This window comes from Rhinopithecus roxellana, chromosome 10 (assembly GCF_007565055.1).
Source record: "Rhinopithecus roxellana isolate Shanxi Qingling chromosome 10, ASM756505v1, whole genome shotgun sequence".
NCBI lineage: Eukaryota > Metazoa > Chordata > Mammalia > Primates > Cercopithecidae > Rhinopithecus > Rhinopithecus roxellana.
Window position 1 is genome coordinate 46401541 of NC_044558.1, and position 17479 is coordinate 46419019.

Genomic DNA, 17479 nt, shown 5'->3' on the forward strand with positions numbered 1-17479 from the left:
CAGATTCAGCAGCACATCAAAAAGCTTATCCACCATGATCAAGTGGGCTTCATCCCTGGGATGCAAGGCTGGTTCAACATTCACAAATCAATAAACGTAATCCAGCATATAAACAGAACCAAAGACAAGAACCACATGATTATCTCAATAGATGCAGAAAAGGCTTTTGACAAAATTCAACAGCCCTTCATGCTAAAAACGCTCAATAAATTCGGTATTGATGGAACGTACCTCAAAATAATAAGAGCTATTTATGACAAACCCACAGCTAATATCATACTGAATGGGTAAAAACTGGAAAAATTCCCTTTGAAAACTGGCACAAGACAGGGATGCCCTCTCTCACCACTCCTATTCAACATAGTGTTAGAAGTTCTGGCTAGGGCAATCAGGCAAGAGAAAGAAATCAAGGGTATTCAGTTAGGAAAAGAAGAAGTCAAATTGTCCCTGTTCGCAGATGACATGATTGTATATTTAGAAGACCCCATTGTCTCAGCCCAAAATCTCCTTAAGCTGATAAGCAACTTCAGCAAAGTCTCAGGATACAAAATTAATGTGCAAAAATCACAAGCATTCTTATACACCAGTAATGGACAAACAGGGAGCCAAATCATGAATGAACTTCCATTCACAATTGCTTCAAAGAGAATAAAATACCTAGGAATCCAACTTACAAGGGATGTCAAGGACCTCTTCAAGGAGAACTACAAACCACTGCTCAGTGAAATCAAAGAGGACACAAACAAATGGAAGAACATACCATGCTCATGGATACGAAGAATCAATATTGTGAAAATGGCCATACTGCCCAAGGTTATTTATAGATTCAATGCCATCCCCATCAAGCTACCAATGAGTTTCTTCACAGAATTGGAAAAAACTGCTTTAAAGTTCATATGGAACCAAAAAAGAGCCCGCATTGCTAAGACAATCCTAAGTCAAAAGGACAAAGCTGGAGGTGTCACGCTACCTGACTTCAAACTATACTACAAGGCTACAGTAACCAAAACAGCATGGTACTGGTACCAAAACAGAGATATAGACCAATGGAACAGAACAGAGTCCTCAGAAATAATACCACACATCTACAGCCATCTGATCTTTGACAAACCTGAGAGAAACAAGAAATGGGGAAAGGATTCCCTATTTAATAAATGGTGCTGGGAAAATTGGCTAGCCATAAGTAGAAAGCTGAAACTGGATCCTTTCCTTACTCCTTATACAAAGATTAATTCAAGATGGATTAGAGACTTAAATATTAGACCTAAAACCATAAAAACCCTAGAAAAAAACCTAGGTAATACCATTCAGGACATGGGCATGGGCAAGGACTTCATGTCTAAAACACCAAAAGCAACGGCAGCAAAAGCAAAAATTGACAAATGGGATCTAATTAAACTAAGGAGCTTCTGCACAGCAAAAGAAACTACCATCAGAGTGAACAGGCAACCTACAGAATGGGAGAAAATTTTTGCAATCTACTCATCTGACAAAGGGCTAATATCCAGAACCTACAAAGAACTCAAACAAATTTACAAGAAAAAAAAAAACAACCCCATCAAAAAGTGGGCAAAGGATATGAACAGACATTTCTCAAAAGAAGACATTCATACAGCCAACAGACACATGAAAAAATGCTCATCATCACTGGCCATCAGAGAAATGCAAATCAAAACCACAATGAGATACCATCTCACACCAGTTAGAATGGCAATCATTAAAAAGTCAGGAAACAACAGGTGCTGGAGAGGATGTGGAGAAATAGGAACTCTTCTGCACTGTTGGTGGGATTGTAAACTAGTTCAACCATTACGGAAAACAGTATGGCGATTCCTCAAGGATCTAGAACTAGATGTACCATATGACCCAGCCATCCCACTACTGGGTATACACCCAAAGGATTATAAATCATGCTGCTATAAAGACACATGCACACGTATGTTTATTGCGGCACTATTCACAATAGCAAAGACTTGGAATCAACCCAAATGTCCATCTGTGACAGACTGGATTAGGAAAATGTGGCACATATACACCATGGAATATTATGCAGTCATAAAAAAGGATGAGTTTGCGTCCTTTGTAGGGACATGGACGCAGCTGGAAACCATCATTCTTAGCAAACTATCACAAGAACAGAAAACCAAACACCGCACGTTCTCACTCATAGGTGGGAACTGAACAATGACATCACTTGGACTCGGGAAGGGGAACATCACACATCGGGGCCTATCATGGGGAAGGGGGAGGGGGCAGGGATTGCATTGGGAGTTATACCTGATATAAATGACGAATTGATGGGTGCTGATGAGTTGATGGGTGCAGCACACCAACATGGCACAAGTATACATATGTAACAAACCTGCACGTTATGCACATGTACCCTAGAACTTAAAGTATAATAAAAAAAAAATTAAAAAAAAAAAAAAAGACAAAACCCAGAGCCATGAACAATTAGCGAGCTATATATATTAAACTTCCTGATTACATGTTAAAACTATTTACTTTTAAGTATATTTTCTTAAGTGTTTCAAATATTTACTGACTTTACAAAAACACACCTACATAAACTTTTTCAACCACAGAGCTTTTCTAGCTTTCTAAAATTTCAAGTTAGATCTTCTCTGGGGAATTTTGTGTGTGTGTGTTTCTAACAATGGTCCTTTTAGTCATTCAATAACCGACTCCCCCAAATAGAATTATCTGTTTCATAAATATAATGAATATATAAAAAACAGTATTATAACAAGCTTGTAATATATTGACTCCTCATCAAAAAACGGATCCTTCTGATACAGATCCATAGCATCAGTAAAACTCAAGAATTTAAGGGTGCTATAAAACTTAGAAGAATTTTTAACAGAAAAATAACAGCACCCTTGGAAACGAGTACCTAATTCCCATGTTACACATATTCATTAGAATAGAAAATTTAATTTTTGTCATAAAAATGGTATTTTATAGCGAATTGGCTGATCAATTACCCAATTATAATTACAATATATCAAGCTTCTTTAAATGAAAATATTAGCGATGCATGACTTACCAAATATTCTTCTGTGCCATACAGAGAAACAAACTGCTCATCATCTTCTAATTCTCTAGCTGCACCAAAATCTGTGAGTTTGTACACAGACTGTCCATCTTCCCCTATAACACGCATGATATTTCCTGGCTTGATATCACGGTGCACTATGCCATTCTCTCGAAGATGATTCATTCCACCCACTTCAACAATATAAAACAAAAGAAGTCACAATGTATTTAGGTGTATGTGTGCATGTCTCAAATTCATTGATACAGTCACCCAAACTTAATATAAATTTTTCCATAATTTGGTTCAAAGTAATTTTACTCAAAGAATAGATAATAAATAAACATACATAATATCTTATGTTTTAGTTATAAGAAGTTTTAGAATGATAAAAATTAATGTGGTCTTAAGGAAGAATCCAGTGTCTCTTAAGTACTACCAGGAAAATGTAACAAAACAGTCTTAAGCATATGATTTCTTGAATTGCTTTGGTTATATATATGTGGGTGACTGTTTAAACATAAAAATAATAAAGATTCCCAAAAAAGATATCAATCTTTCACCAGAGTTTTACATTTCTTTATCTTGCAAGAAAAATTCCCTAAAAAATAAACTGGACTCAATATGTAAAACACCAAAAAAGAAACAGAAAAACAGCAAAGTGTCAAACTTGTTTCCATAAACATGTATTCTCATATGCTTGACACTATTCCAAAAAGCCCATTTTCTTTTCTCTTTTCTTAAGGGCAAAGTTGTCTACTTTGCTGAAATTAAGCTATTTTGTCTAACTGACAGGCACTGTCACTTAGTGATAACTTTATACATTTGCTTGAGGGCTGATAGATGAATGTTCAAATTCAAAATATGTAAAAGGTTTAGGGGTATCAATGTGTAACTATTAAAACTCAGGACTACCAGTATACTTAGGAAGACATCATATCCATAATTTCTATCTGATTAAACAGGCTGTAGCATACTAGTAATATCGTTTCTCTCTCATTGTATCCTCAACTAACTAATCACTCTGCTTCCAGTGTCAAGAACTCCCACCAACCTTTTACCTTCTTTATCACTTGACTTTTTCCCATACCTCAAATATTTGATTCATTTATTTTAAGATGTTATTTCCTTTGATTGCAGTATTTTTTAAAAAAATAGGTTCACTGAGATATAATTCACATACAACATTCACCTCTTTAAAGTGTACAATTCAGTCAATTTTAGTGTGGTCACAGAGTTGTACAACCATCGCCACTAATTTCAGAATACTTTTGTCACACCAAAAAGACACCTCATACCCAACTCTGTCTTCTCCTGATCCCCCAGCAACCACTAATCTGCTTTCTGTCTCTATGGATTTGCCTATTCTTGACATTTCATATAAATGGAATCACATAATATTGCGTCTGGCTTCTTTCACTTAGCATAATGTTTTCAGGTTCATCCATGTTGTAGCATATATAACTACTTCATATCTTTTTGTAAACAAATAATATTCCATTGTATGGACATATCACATTTTTGTTTATTCGTCAGTTGAGGGACATTTGGGCTGTTTTCATTTTTTATTTTTTGCTATTATGAATAATGCTGCTAAGTACACTGGAGTACAAGCTTTTATATGGATATGTTAATTCTTTGGGATATATACGTAGCAGTGGAATTGCTGGGTCATTTGGTCAAAAGTTAAACAATTCTATATTTAACTTTTTGAGGAACTTCTAGACTGTTTTCCAGAATGGCTGTATCATTTTACAATCCTACCAGCAATGTATGAGGATTCCAATTTCTCCATATTCTTACCAACACTTGTTGTTGTTCAATTTTTTTTTTTTTTGAGATAGAGTCTTGCTTTGTTGCCCAGGCTGAAGTGCAGTGGTACAATCATGGCTCACAGCAGCCTCAATCTCCTGGACTCAAGTTATCCTCCCACCACAGCCTCTCGAGTAGCTGGGACTACAGGTGCATGCCACCATGCTTGGCTATTTTTTATTTTATTTTTTGTAGAGACGGGGGCTCACTATGTTGCTCAGCCTGATCTTGAACTCCTGGACTCAAGCAACCTGCTTGCCTCCGCCTCCCAAAGTGCTGGGATTACAGGCGTGAGCCACCATGGTTGGCCCTGTTTGTCTTTTTGATATTAGTCATTTTCATTGGTGTAAAGTGGTATTTCATTGTGGTTTTGATGAGCATTTCCCTAATAACCAATGATGTTGGTTATTAATTGATTAATTAATGTTGAACCTTTTTTATGTACTTGTTAGCCACTTATGTAACTTCTTTAGAGAAATGTCTATGTGAATCCTTTGCCCATTTTTAAATTGGGTTATTTGGCTTTTTATTGTTGACTTGTCTGGATAAAAATTCCTTGTCAGGTGTATGATTTACAAACATTTTTTTTCCTCATTCTATGGGCTGTCTTTTCACTTACCTGATGTCCTTTGAGGCACAAAAATATTTAATGTTGATGAAGTCCAATTTATATATTTATTTTTGGTATTTGTGTTTTTGGTGTCGTATCTAAGGAAGCATTGCATAAAGGTCTTTAGTTTTGAATGTAAGATGTTTTTAAAAAATTCTGTTATTAAATTTTATATATAAATGAAATCACATAAACAAACAAACATACCCACATCTCGCAAAACAATTAAGAATTCAGATTCTGGTAGTCCATAGGCATTAGAAGGCTCTTCTAAAACAGTGTATAAACTCCCACATGGGCAAAATTCCATAATAAGTACTTTATGTCTTGTTGTTGTCTGAAAAAAAAAGAAATCATTGATTGGGAATCAACATAAAAAATAAATTTTGATTATATGTCAGTACTTATCTGATTTCATTTAAATGTAGGATTTGTTACAATGATGAAAGCACTTTGCTTTACCTGAGATTCAGTACCTGTTGTCCATACACATATAAGAATTAACATCTTCCAGCCAGGCGTGGTGGCTCACGCCTGTAATCCTAGCACTTTGGGAGGCTGAGGTGGGTGGATCACGAGGTCAAGAGATGGAGACCATCTTGGCCAACATGCTGAAACTCCATCTCTACTAAAAACACAAAAATTAGCTGAGTGTGGTGGCACACGCCTCTAGTCCCAGCTACTCGGGAGGCTGAGGCAGGAGAATCACTTGAACCCAAGAGGCGGAGGTTGCAGTGAGCCGAGATTGCACCACTGCAGTCCAGCCTGGTGACAAAGCAAGACATTCCATCTCAAAAAAAAATAAATTAAAAAAATAAATAAATAAAAAGAATTAACATTTTCCAAATTCCTATTAAGAAGTTGAATTTGTTTTTGAAGACAAACCACAGTAAAAAGTAGCTAAATCTTCTGAACTACAAAATCATTGGTACAATGTTACAATGGTTTTGTTAAAATTATCTTAAATTTCTTTTTTTTTTTTTTTTTTTTGAGACAGAGTCTTGTTCTGTCTCAGAGCAACCTCCACCTCCAAGGTTCAAGTGATTCTCCTGCCTCAGCTCCCAAGTAGCTGGGAGTACAGGCATGCTCCACCATGCTTGGTTGATTTTTCTATTATTTTGTAGAGATGGGGTCTCACTATGTTGCCCAGGCTAGTCTCGAACTTCTGGGCTCAAGCAATCTGCCTGCCTCAACCTCCCAAAGTGCTGGGATTGCAAGCTTGAGCCACCACACCCAGTCACTTGAAATTCTTTATTTCTTTTTTTTTTTTGAGACGGAGTCTTGCTCTGTTGCCCAGGCTGGAGTGCAGTCGTGCAATCTCAGCTCTCTGCCTCCCGGGTTCACGCCATTCTCCATTCTCCTGCCTCAGCCTCCCAGGTAGCTGGGACTACAGGCACATGCCACCACACCCAGCTAATTTTTTTGTATTTTTAGCAGAGACGGGGTTTCACCATGTTAGCCAGGATGGTCTCAATCTCCTGACCTCGTGATCCACCTGCCTCAGCATCCCACAGTGCTGGGGTTACAGGTGTGAGCCACCGTGCCAGCGTTGAATTTCTTATGTATAACAGTACATTTAGGACAACAGTTCTTCTAACCTCTTAAAACGGAATTTTTCTTATGATGACTACTGTTACTTCAAGGAATGGAGTCCTATCCTTAAAAATAAATGGGGAGCAGAACAGGTGAGTGGTCCCTCTTGCAGCACAGCTCCAGTCTGCTCATTTGCATCTGAGCTGCTCATTTGTGTTAAACCTTAATTTTAACATACCATTGATTATAATACTTCATCAATTTAATAACAGCTTTACAGGGAAAAAGAAATACCATCAAATTACATATACACAATGATTATAAGATGCACACCAATTCCAGAACCTGAAAATGTGAATGAATCTTAAAATCTACTATTCATCTCCAACTTTTTATCCTTTCTTTCTTTTATAATTTTTTTCTACATATGTCCAAAACACTTTTATAAAATATTTTAAATTACTCTCTGGCAGTCATTTCAAAAGAGAGAGAGAAATAACTGGAGATAACGAATTAATATTTTGGTGTTTTTTTTTCAGTCTTTTTTCTATGAATCAAATAATGTCATAGATACATAATGCTGTTTGCATATTATACTGTATTTATTAAGATCATACTACATATATATTTTTAATCTTGATTCTTCTCACATAACATCATATATAAGGTGTTCTGAGATTAAAATTTTGGTAAATATCTCTTTTCATTACCACTTAACTACTGTGTGGTAAAATTAACTTTACCCAAAGAGAAGTCAGGCTTTGCCCCTGGCTACTGGAAAGTGATCTCTGGCCCCTGAAATGTCCTATCTGAAAGAACAAGACTTCTGTCTTTGTTCCTCTGGGAGCTTTGGCCACTGGAGATCCTAACAGCATGATTTATGATGGGGGCTTTAGAACACACCGTATGAGTTCTGCCCTCCAGAGGAAATGGAGACTAAAGGAATTACCCCAAACCTCTGGAAGGGGCTGGGGACTAAAGGTCAGCAATACAGGCAATAAGTGATCCAGCCTCAGTAAAAACCCTGGACACCGAAGGCTTGGGTGAGCTTCCCTGACTGGCAATACTCCATGCATACTGTCATACATCAATGCTGAGACAGTAATGTGTCCCTCAGGACAAAGAAGCTTCAAGTTTGGAACCCTCCCACATTCCACGCTTTGTGTCTCTTCCTCTGGCTAGTCCTAATTTCTATTTTTTTGCTACAATAAAACAGTAATTATAAGTATAGCACTCTCCTCAGTCTTGTCAGTCATTCTACTTTCCAGCAAATTACCAAATCTGAGTGTCATGGGCAACCCCCATATTTGCATCCAGCTGGTATGATGTGAGGGTAGTCTTGTGGGAACTGTTCTCTCTGTGCAGTTTGCCAAACTCCTTTGCAATTGGTATCAGAAGTCTTGAGCAGACTTGGCAGTCTGGAAGGCTATGCTCTTAACCTTGAGTTTGGCTAATTTCAGGTAACTATCTGCCACATATTCTAATTTGTTCAACTTATTTAACCACTCTTTATTATAAACAGCATGCCCATTAAATCTTTATGCATAAAATTTCTGATTACTTCCTAAGAAATAATCACTAAAAATAAAATCACTAGAATAAAGAGTATAAACTGCATTTTTTCCCCAAAGATTTTATTGATTGCTCATGTTTAAAGGGATTAAAATAATTTCTATTTCCATTATTTCTAGATTACGTTTCCTAATGACATTCTTACTTCCACCATTTCCCCTTATAAAAATCAATTCTTTTATAATTGGACTTCATATCTTAAACTCTAGGACTCTTGAAATTTTTATTCTTTCGTGAAATAAAAAATTTTTATTTTTTTAAAAGTTCGATTTTTGTTTTGTAATTATTTTTTCTTTTTATAATTATTTGATTTAACTTGTTACCTGTCTTTTTCTAGTAATAATACTGGTAACCACATTCAATACTCTTTTATTTCTTTATTTCTTTATTTTTTTGAGACAGGGTCTCACTCCATCACCCAGGCTAGAGTACAGTGGCACAATATGGTTCACTGTAGCCTTGATCTCTCAGGCTCAGGTGATCCTCCCACCTCAGCCTCCCGAGTAGCTGGAACTACAGGTACAGCTGGAACTACAGGAACTACACCTCCATGCACGGCAAATTTTTGTATTTTTTACAGAGACAGGGTTTTGTCATGTTGCCCAGGCTGTTCTCGAATTCCCGAGCTCAAGTGATCCTTTCTTTCTTTCTTTCTTTTTTTTTTTTTTTTCTGAGATGGAGTCTTGCTCTGTTGCCAGGCTGGAGTGCAGCAGCACGATCTCAGCTCACTGTGACCTCCGCCTCCCAGGTTTAAGCAATTCTCCTGTCTCAGCCTCCTGAGTAGCTGGCACTACAGGTGTGCACCACCACGCCCAGCTAATGTTTGTATTTTTAGTAGAGATGGGGTTTCACCATATTGGCCAGGCTGGTCTCAATCTCTTGACCTCGTGATCTGCCTGCCTCAGCCTCCCAAAGTGCTGGGATTACAGGCATGAGCCACCACACCCAGCCGCACCTGGTCACCCCCTTTTATTTCTTATACTACTGTTTCTGATTCCATTTTTATGATATTTTATTTCTATTGTTCTATGTATTCAAGAATCCTTTAGGATAGAGTATTTGGTTGTACAAACCCCAATTTTCAACTTTTTTTTTTTAAATCCATTTTTTAATATTAGGTTCTATCTCTTGACTCATAACTACAATAAATTTAAGATTAAAGTTTTACTACTTACCTCCTCTTCAATAGCAAATAATTTGACAATATTTTTGTGATTGAGTTTTTTCAACACTTCAAATTCTCTCATTTGAACATCCACTGGACGAAGGAAGCTTATGTTATTAAATACTTTGATAGCAAATAAATCACCAGTTTTCTTTAAAAAAAAGAGAGAAATGTTTTATTTATTCATAATATTGTAAAAGAGATTAAAAGGTAGCATTAAAACTAGTTATTGCAACTTATTTTCTTATAGAACATCGTGCATCTTTTAGGCACAGGGAATCTGTACTAGGACTCTTTGACTTTTCTAAAAAGTTAAAATGACTCAATTAACTGCTCAACATTTCTTTCAAATTACACCTTTTGGAATTTAGAAATGGATATTTTCTTTCATATCATAAAGCTTTCATGAGGATACAGTGGGGCAAAAATAGTCACACATAGGAAGATAAAAGCTATAATAATATCAAAAGCAAAATCATCTTTTAGAGAGGAAATAGAAAGTGAAACTCACAAGGGCTTCTCCAAGGCCTAATAATTTTAAACAAATCAAAGCAGGACAGAGAGACTGAGCACTGTATTCCACCTATGAGATTTTTATTAAGAATATCAAAGTAATGCAATTAACTTTTCAGAATTATTTTGTAGCTAGGACAATGTTGGGGAGGGGAGTGGGGAAAGCAGGAGTTGCAAAGCGAGGCTAATGCAGACTTCCTGGTTGGATTCTACCCCTGCTGCCCTGGGTTACTTTCTGCAACTCTACCTAGATGACCAGGGCAGGCTGTTCCTTCACAGACCCTCTCTAAACGATTAAAGGCATTTATTTCTTCTTCTCTACTGATGTATCACAGCATCCCACTCTCACTCTTTCATGACCTACTGAAATAGATCACACACAAAATTACAAAGCACAGCTGTAGTTGGGAGGGAATCTTAGAGGTTCTAAACACACGCTTACATTTCAGGTAAATAAACATCATATTCGTATGTTCTTCTTATTAACCTTCCTTTAAGATTCTCTTTCAGACCCTCTCACTTCCTTCCAGTCACTCTAATGAGCAAGCCTCTCCCTCGTGGCCAGCCCAGATCTTGAGTTTAGCCTTACATTTTCCCCCATTCATCCAAGGTTGAACTTCCCTAGAGCAAGCAGGAAAATCCTTTTCTCTTTGAGCCTGGGTTTCAAGCACATTTCATGGCTAAAGACATTTCATGGCTCTCTATCAGGACCTCTGTACTGTTCCTGCTTTGGAGCCTTCTTTATACTTTCCACAGATTCACCACTTGGAGCTATCATCCTCCTCTCTCACTCCAGAATCGCATGATCCTTTTCTTAAGGCCATTTAACTGCTTCATAATCCTATGTGATTCCCCTCACCCTGGTCACACAAAATGCACAAATTGATATATATTCTTTCCAGAGGAAAATGAAAGATGAAAGAGCCAATGACCATTTTCAGACATATGAAAAGAGAAGAATTTAACTATAGTTCAGTTCCACTCTTTTTCCCTTAGTTCAGCAAGGGTAAAGACACTGCCAAATCTATGTATCACCCAACAGAGTGATTTTTCTTAAGCTGAGACAGACCTCAAACTCAGTCTAAAACAAGGAGAAACCTAACAGAGGAGCAAGCAGGGAAAATAATACAATTTTGCAATATACCCACTGACCTCACGGTCATTATTTTCCAAACTTGTGTAGACTACATCATGCCTGTGAGATTATCGGGATATAGGTGGAAACGTACCATTTTCCCTTTATTCACCTACACAGTCATCTATTATTCACTAAGTCAAAGTGTATACAAATAATAGAGATCCATATATATATATATATATATTTTTTTTTTTTTTTTTTTTTTGAGGAGTCTCGCTCTGTCACCCAGGCTGGAGTGCAGTGGCCAGATCTCAGCTCACTGAAAACTCCGCCTCCCGGGTTTACGCCATTCTCCTGCCTCAGCCTCCCGAGTAGCTGGGACTACAGGCACCCGCCACCTCGCCCGGCTAGTTTTTTGTATTTTTTTAGTAGAGACGGGGTTTCACCGTGTTAGCCAGGATGGTCTCAATCTCCTGACCTCGTGATCCGCCTGCCTCGGCCTCCCAAAGTGCTGGGATTACAGGCTTGAGCCACCGCGCCCAGCTAGAGATCCATATATATTCTATATATGTGTGTGTGTGTGTATATATCCATATGTGCAGATCAACACATCCGTCAACTCTCTTCCCTTCAACTTCACCATGAATATACATACACATCCACACTCATACATTAGTAACTAAAAGCAATTTAATGAAAAAGAGATTAAGTAGGTAATATACTTTGAATGACAAGTAATACATGTAAGAATTTGGTCATTCTAAGAAATAATATAAAAGGGTTAATATCATGGTAAAAATCCTTAAATAGTTAAAGGGAAGCAGGATTTTTTGGAGGATATAGTCCTAAACACTTGAAATTGCCGTCATTAAGAACAAACATGGTTTCTCAAAGCACCTTCCTAGGAAAACTGTTGGGGACTAAATATTAGACTGGGCCTTGGCCATCTTTTTCGTGTGTGTGTGTTTCTAGTAGAGACAGGGTTTCGCCATGTTGCCCAGGCTGGTCTCAAAACTCCTAGACACAAGCAATCCACCTGTCTTGGCCTCCCAAAGTGCTGGGATTATAGGCGTGAGCCATTACGTCCGACGTGGCAATCTTTTAATTAATTCTTCTATTTCTCAAATCCTCATTTTAGATTTCCACACTATAATGGGTAAATATTTGTTTCCTTTGGAGAGCTTCAGGTTGTCTTGGGGTAGTCTAATCAGTCTTCATTCATTCACTTATTCTTTCATTCAGCAAACATTCATAGAGTGCATACTATGTGTAGTCATTTACATGAAGCACAGAGTATTTAAGTAAGGAAAGAGGAGCAGGATATGTGATGTATCTTCTACTGCCAGGCCCTTTCAATATGTCTCATCCAGTCTCTATCACTATTGACTATCTCTCATCCCATCAGCTTCCAATTTACTTCCTTTCTAATCCATCCTGCTACTAAACTCGAAACTGTGTCCAGGGACTGCACATTAGCTATAGTTACATTCACTAGGTCTGCCACAGTGCCTGACACATACCAAGTGATAATTAAAAGTTTGTTAATTTGGACTACAGGAAGATAAGATGATCAGATGTGTTCTCAATGCTAAATTCTGAGTCACTAGTCATTTTCTCCTTGGTATAAAACAAAAGCAATTTCTAGGATGGGGTACCCAGGATCGATCACAAGTAATCTGAGTAAGATTGTGGATAATTCTACATACAGGGGGAGGAAAGCTAAAAGTTGTCCGTATGGTACTTCTGATTCATTCTCTATGAGCCATAAAGGTTGTTTATAGTCAATATTCTCTCCCCAGAGGAAACAGCCCCTCCCCGATGTATGCTTATCTCATCGTCACTGACAGAACTGACTAGCAGTCTCAAGAATACAGGAAAAGAGGAAGCAATTCCTCTCTACTAAAACTTTAGGACCCTATTTCTGAAAATAAGGATTTAGGAAGCTCCAAACATCATTTAGCTCCAAAACAAATTCATGGCACTGCAAAATTAGTTATTATTTGTATTATAAATGAACTGTGTACTCCATTTTTCCAGCTTCTTTCCCAGAATACTCTATTTTTCCAGCATCTTTCCCAGAATAGGAAGTTTAATTATCTTCGATTTCTTCATTTTAAATTATTTTAACTATTTTTAATTTCATCCTCCACATTGAATCTGACACAAAATCCTTTTTGGTTCTTGAAGTGCCTCTGGGAATAATCTTATTTTATTCCCACTTCCACTACCAGGTTCTGATTACCTTATACGAAAATATGGTCTTTTCAACCTGGGCTCCTAGTTGAGAATCTCATTTTACTCCCATCTGCTTTGTAGGATGCTGTTTTAGTGGGAGTACTTACCCTTACCACAGCCTATCAGAAACACCTGTGAGTTCCCCTCCAACTACACATCTGCCTCCCTACCATCCAAAATGCCACATCAAATGCTACCTCAAATCATTACACTGAACTTCTGTCAGTGAAATCACTCTCTACCATAGGGGAGCTGCGGTAATCTTTCCCAGTCCATTTTCAACCAATCTGTTTCCCTCCACTCACTAACACTTAACCTCTGCCACCACTGAGTAGACAGTTCACTGCCTGACACAGCTATGCCTTAAATAACCACAAAAATCATTAAAACAATTTCTTCAGACAAAGGGATCAAAATCACCAAGTCACACATTTTAGCGTAAGCATGCATCTTAGAACAAAATACATACAGTGATAAAAGGTCTTCAAAGTTTTCTCTGTACCAACCTTATGTCTTCCACGAAAGACATTTGCAGTAGCTCCTTGGCCTAAAATATCAGATAAAAGCCACAGATGATTAGAAGTGCTCTGCATCTTGGCTGGATCAGGCAATCCTCTTGCTATACTAAGAGAAAAAAAAAATTTGCAAATATGTTTTAAGGGAGTAACACAGTTAAGAAACAAATGTTAGCTGTTTTTAGTCTCAAGTAAGATCACCCATTATCTGTTGCTGAATTGAAGTGTATAAACAGTTCAATATAAATATCTAAGTTTCAAAGTATTTTCAAGTCATAAGTTGCTAATTGATATGGTATAAACTAGTCAAAATATGAACCATTATGATTCAAGTTAGATTTTCCTCTGGAGAGATGGATCTGAATGTTCAGTTCTAGCCAAGGTAGATTTTTACTTTCAGCTTTTTAATCAATATCACTTTCTGTGCTTAACTCTTTGGTGTCACCTTGTCTGTTTTCATTTGTCTAAAATTCTGCAGGGATGACTAAAATTTGACGTAATGGTATAAATGGATTATTAAGAGTAACTTTAAGTTGAAGATTAAAGCAAGATGCCATTTTCCCCATGATCATCATTTTGATTACATTATTTCCCTTTAAGTTAGTATACACTACACATACTATAATAAAATACAATAATATGACAAAAAGAAATCTAAGTTTCAGCTGACAGCAGTGGCTCATGCCTGTAATCCCAGCACTTTGGAAGGCCAAGGTGGGCAGATCACCTGAGGCCAGGAGTTTGAGACCTTGGATAACATAGAAAAGCCCTGTCTCCAGAAAAAATACAAAAATTAGCCGGGGATGGTGGCAGGTGCCTGTATCCCAGCTACTAGTGAGGCTGAGACAGGAGAATTACTTGAACCCGGAAGCAGAGGCTGCAGTGAGCCAAGATCGTGCCACCCCATTCCAGCCTGGGTGACAGAGCAAGACTCCATCTCAAAAAAAAAAAAAAAAAAAAATCTAAGTTTCTAGCAATCTTCAAGGCTACAATGCTGTGCGAGCTTTGAAAAAAAAATTAACCAATGACATACATTCAATTTAGTTAACTTATCACAGGGCTGAAAGAAACATCTATTTCTCAGTTGGATGCAGTGGCTCATGCCTGTAATCCCACTACTTTGGGAGTCCGAGGCGGGCGGATCACAAGGTCAGGAGTTCGAGACCAGCCTGGCCAATATGGAGAAACCCCTCCTCTATTAAAAATACAAAAAAATTAGCCAGGCGAGGTGGTGCATGCCTGTAATCCCAGCTACTCAGAGGGCTGAGGCAGGAGAACTGCTTGAACCCGGCAGGCAGAGGTTGCAGTGAGCTGAGATCGCACCACTGCACTTCAGCCTGGGTGAAAGAGCGAGACTCCATCTCAAAAAAAAAAAAACAACAAAAACAATAAAAACCAACACCTATTTCTCTTCTAATTTTGTCTTTGTCAGTGAGAGTGATATTGTTACTTACCTCCTTCAAATATTTTGAAAGATTAATTTAAGACATAATTTAAGGTGTTTTAAAATAAAGAAAAGTAATAATGTAAAATATAATAAATATAGAAAAAATTACTTTGTTTCCTTCAGAGCAGGGAAACACTAATGAAAACAAATGTTGCCATTGCATAATATTTCCATAAGCTAAAATTTCATCTACACAATCTACACAGAACCTGACAAGTATAAAGGAAAGGTGCAAAAATGATTATTCCTGAAAAGTTACGAACTCTTCTGAAATTAAGGGTAGTTTCTCCAACCTCCAAGTATAAATATATAAACGTACCAAGTAGCCTGTATTATCAAGTCTTTAATACTGAAAAGCTATGGATCTATCAAGGTATACAAAATATCCAAGCTCCACATTGGACTAAAATTGATGTATGCTAACATAGCATAAACACTAGTCCTACCATGCCCCCTTAAACCTGCTGTACTGTCATCAAAACATGGATTTTAATATCCCTCCACAGTAAGTTAAAGCAAAAAGTAGTATGCTAGAGTAGGTATTCTGTGATGAATTAATGACTACCAATATCCCCAAGTTGGGTTAGGAATATGCAGAATGGTCAGGGGTCTCAATTTTACCAATCACAGATACAGCAGGATATTTTTATATAATTTTACTACCCATCTAATTTAGATAAATTTTATATACGACTACTGGAAATAAGCAATAAAAATAAGATTTTCTTTTCACAAATAAGGAATACACATTTGTCAGTTATTACATTTCATTCACGATACAATAATAAACGTCTCAACCATCTAATGAAAAACCTTCCCTAATCAATGTAACTATAAATGGCAAATAGTACCATTAGGTACCTATATGTATGTACCTTCAGAATAATAAGGAAAATATTTATCAGCTAAGGTATCTGTTCTCTATGCAGATACAAAACTATGGTTTCTGTTTAAGAGTAATCACAATAGTGGTCAGGGGAAATATCTTTTGAAACTATCTTCCAATAACTCCACAATAACATGCTAAAACATGACTCAGCACACCCACAACGTGCTTGCCATATAAATCGTCCCAAATTATTGACAAGCATATAGGCAGGCACTCAACAAGTATGTTGCTGATGATGCCGTGTTCAGCCTACTTCCTTATACTGTCCAAAACGAAAGTTACTATTTGTTGAGGGATGAAAACAGGTTTGACGACATGGCCTATGGACAAAGTTCCAGGATTTCCAAACTCTACCCCTATGTGATTCATACACTGGGGCTTCCAGAGTGGAAAAGACCTGTCTTTGGTTATACATTTGGCAGTTACTTGGCAGTTGTTTTGAGGCCACCTACTAAAAATACCTGGGATAGAGACTACAAATTAAACCCATAAGTCAGGTAGACGAGGAGCAAGGAACGTCCGGGAATTCGTATTTCATAGGCATATATTTAAAATATCTTAGGCTTCTAGTTTCCGGTATGAGTCAACCTCTGCGGACAGAACATCACTAAAACTCTAAGGAAACGTCTCTTTTTAATCCTCTGAAAAATCAATGCATTTAAAAACTGCCAGTTGTGTCCACTCTCGGAAAGAGGGTAGAAAACAGCGAATCTAACTTCAAGGGAAAGAGGTGTCCCTGCCTCCCCGGGCAGCCAGGGCCCAGGCCCGGTAACGGAGTCGTACTCTTTGTGCCCAAAGCCCCCGGACGGGATGCAGGTCGAGGACCGGCCGCGCGGCGAGGAGCGGGGATGCAGGGAAGAGGGCCCGCGCGACCATTCCACCGGCTACGGCCGCCCCTGACACACACCCCAGAGGCAGTGTCCGCGCAGCCTGGGTCCTGGATGGCTTGGCCTCGGGTCGTGCTGGGCTTCTCGGTGCGCCCGCCCCCGCCCCCGCTCTGACTCAGCATCCCAGCCTCCCACAGGGGGCGGGAGCGCTCCCCGCCGGGCGGCGCAGGCCTGACCGACCGCGCCCCG

General features: G+C 38.1%; 1 protein-coding gene across 4 annotated transcripts in view; it reads right to left on the minus strand.

The window, feature by feature from the left end:
* The window catches only part of TBK1 (TANK binding kinase 1), a 53060-nt gene that overhangs the window by 35419 nt on the left and 162 nt on the right, over positions 1-17479 (minus strand). For 2 of the 4 annotated variants that reach the window (XM_010386917.2, XM_010386918.2), the window contains exons 2-5: positions 14059-14176; positions 9737-9877; positions 5664-5793; positions 3047-3228 (exon numbers count right to left, since the gene is read on the minus strand). In XM_010386917.2, the coding sequence (XP_010385219.1) occupies positions 3047-3228; positions 5664-5793; positions 9737-9877; positions 14059-14145 (540 nt within the window). In that variant the 5' untranslated portion in view covers positions 14146-14176. Of the gene's footprint in view, positions 1-3046; positions 3229-5663; positions 5794-9736; positions 9878-14058; positions 14177-17310; positions 17330-17479 lie in introns of those variants that run through there. The other 2 variants (XM_030939397.1, XM_030939396.1) reach the window with 2 other exon arrangements.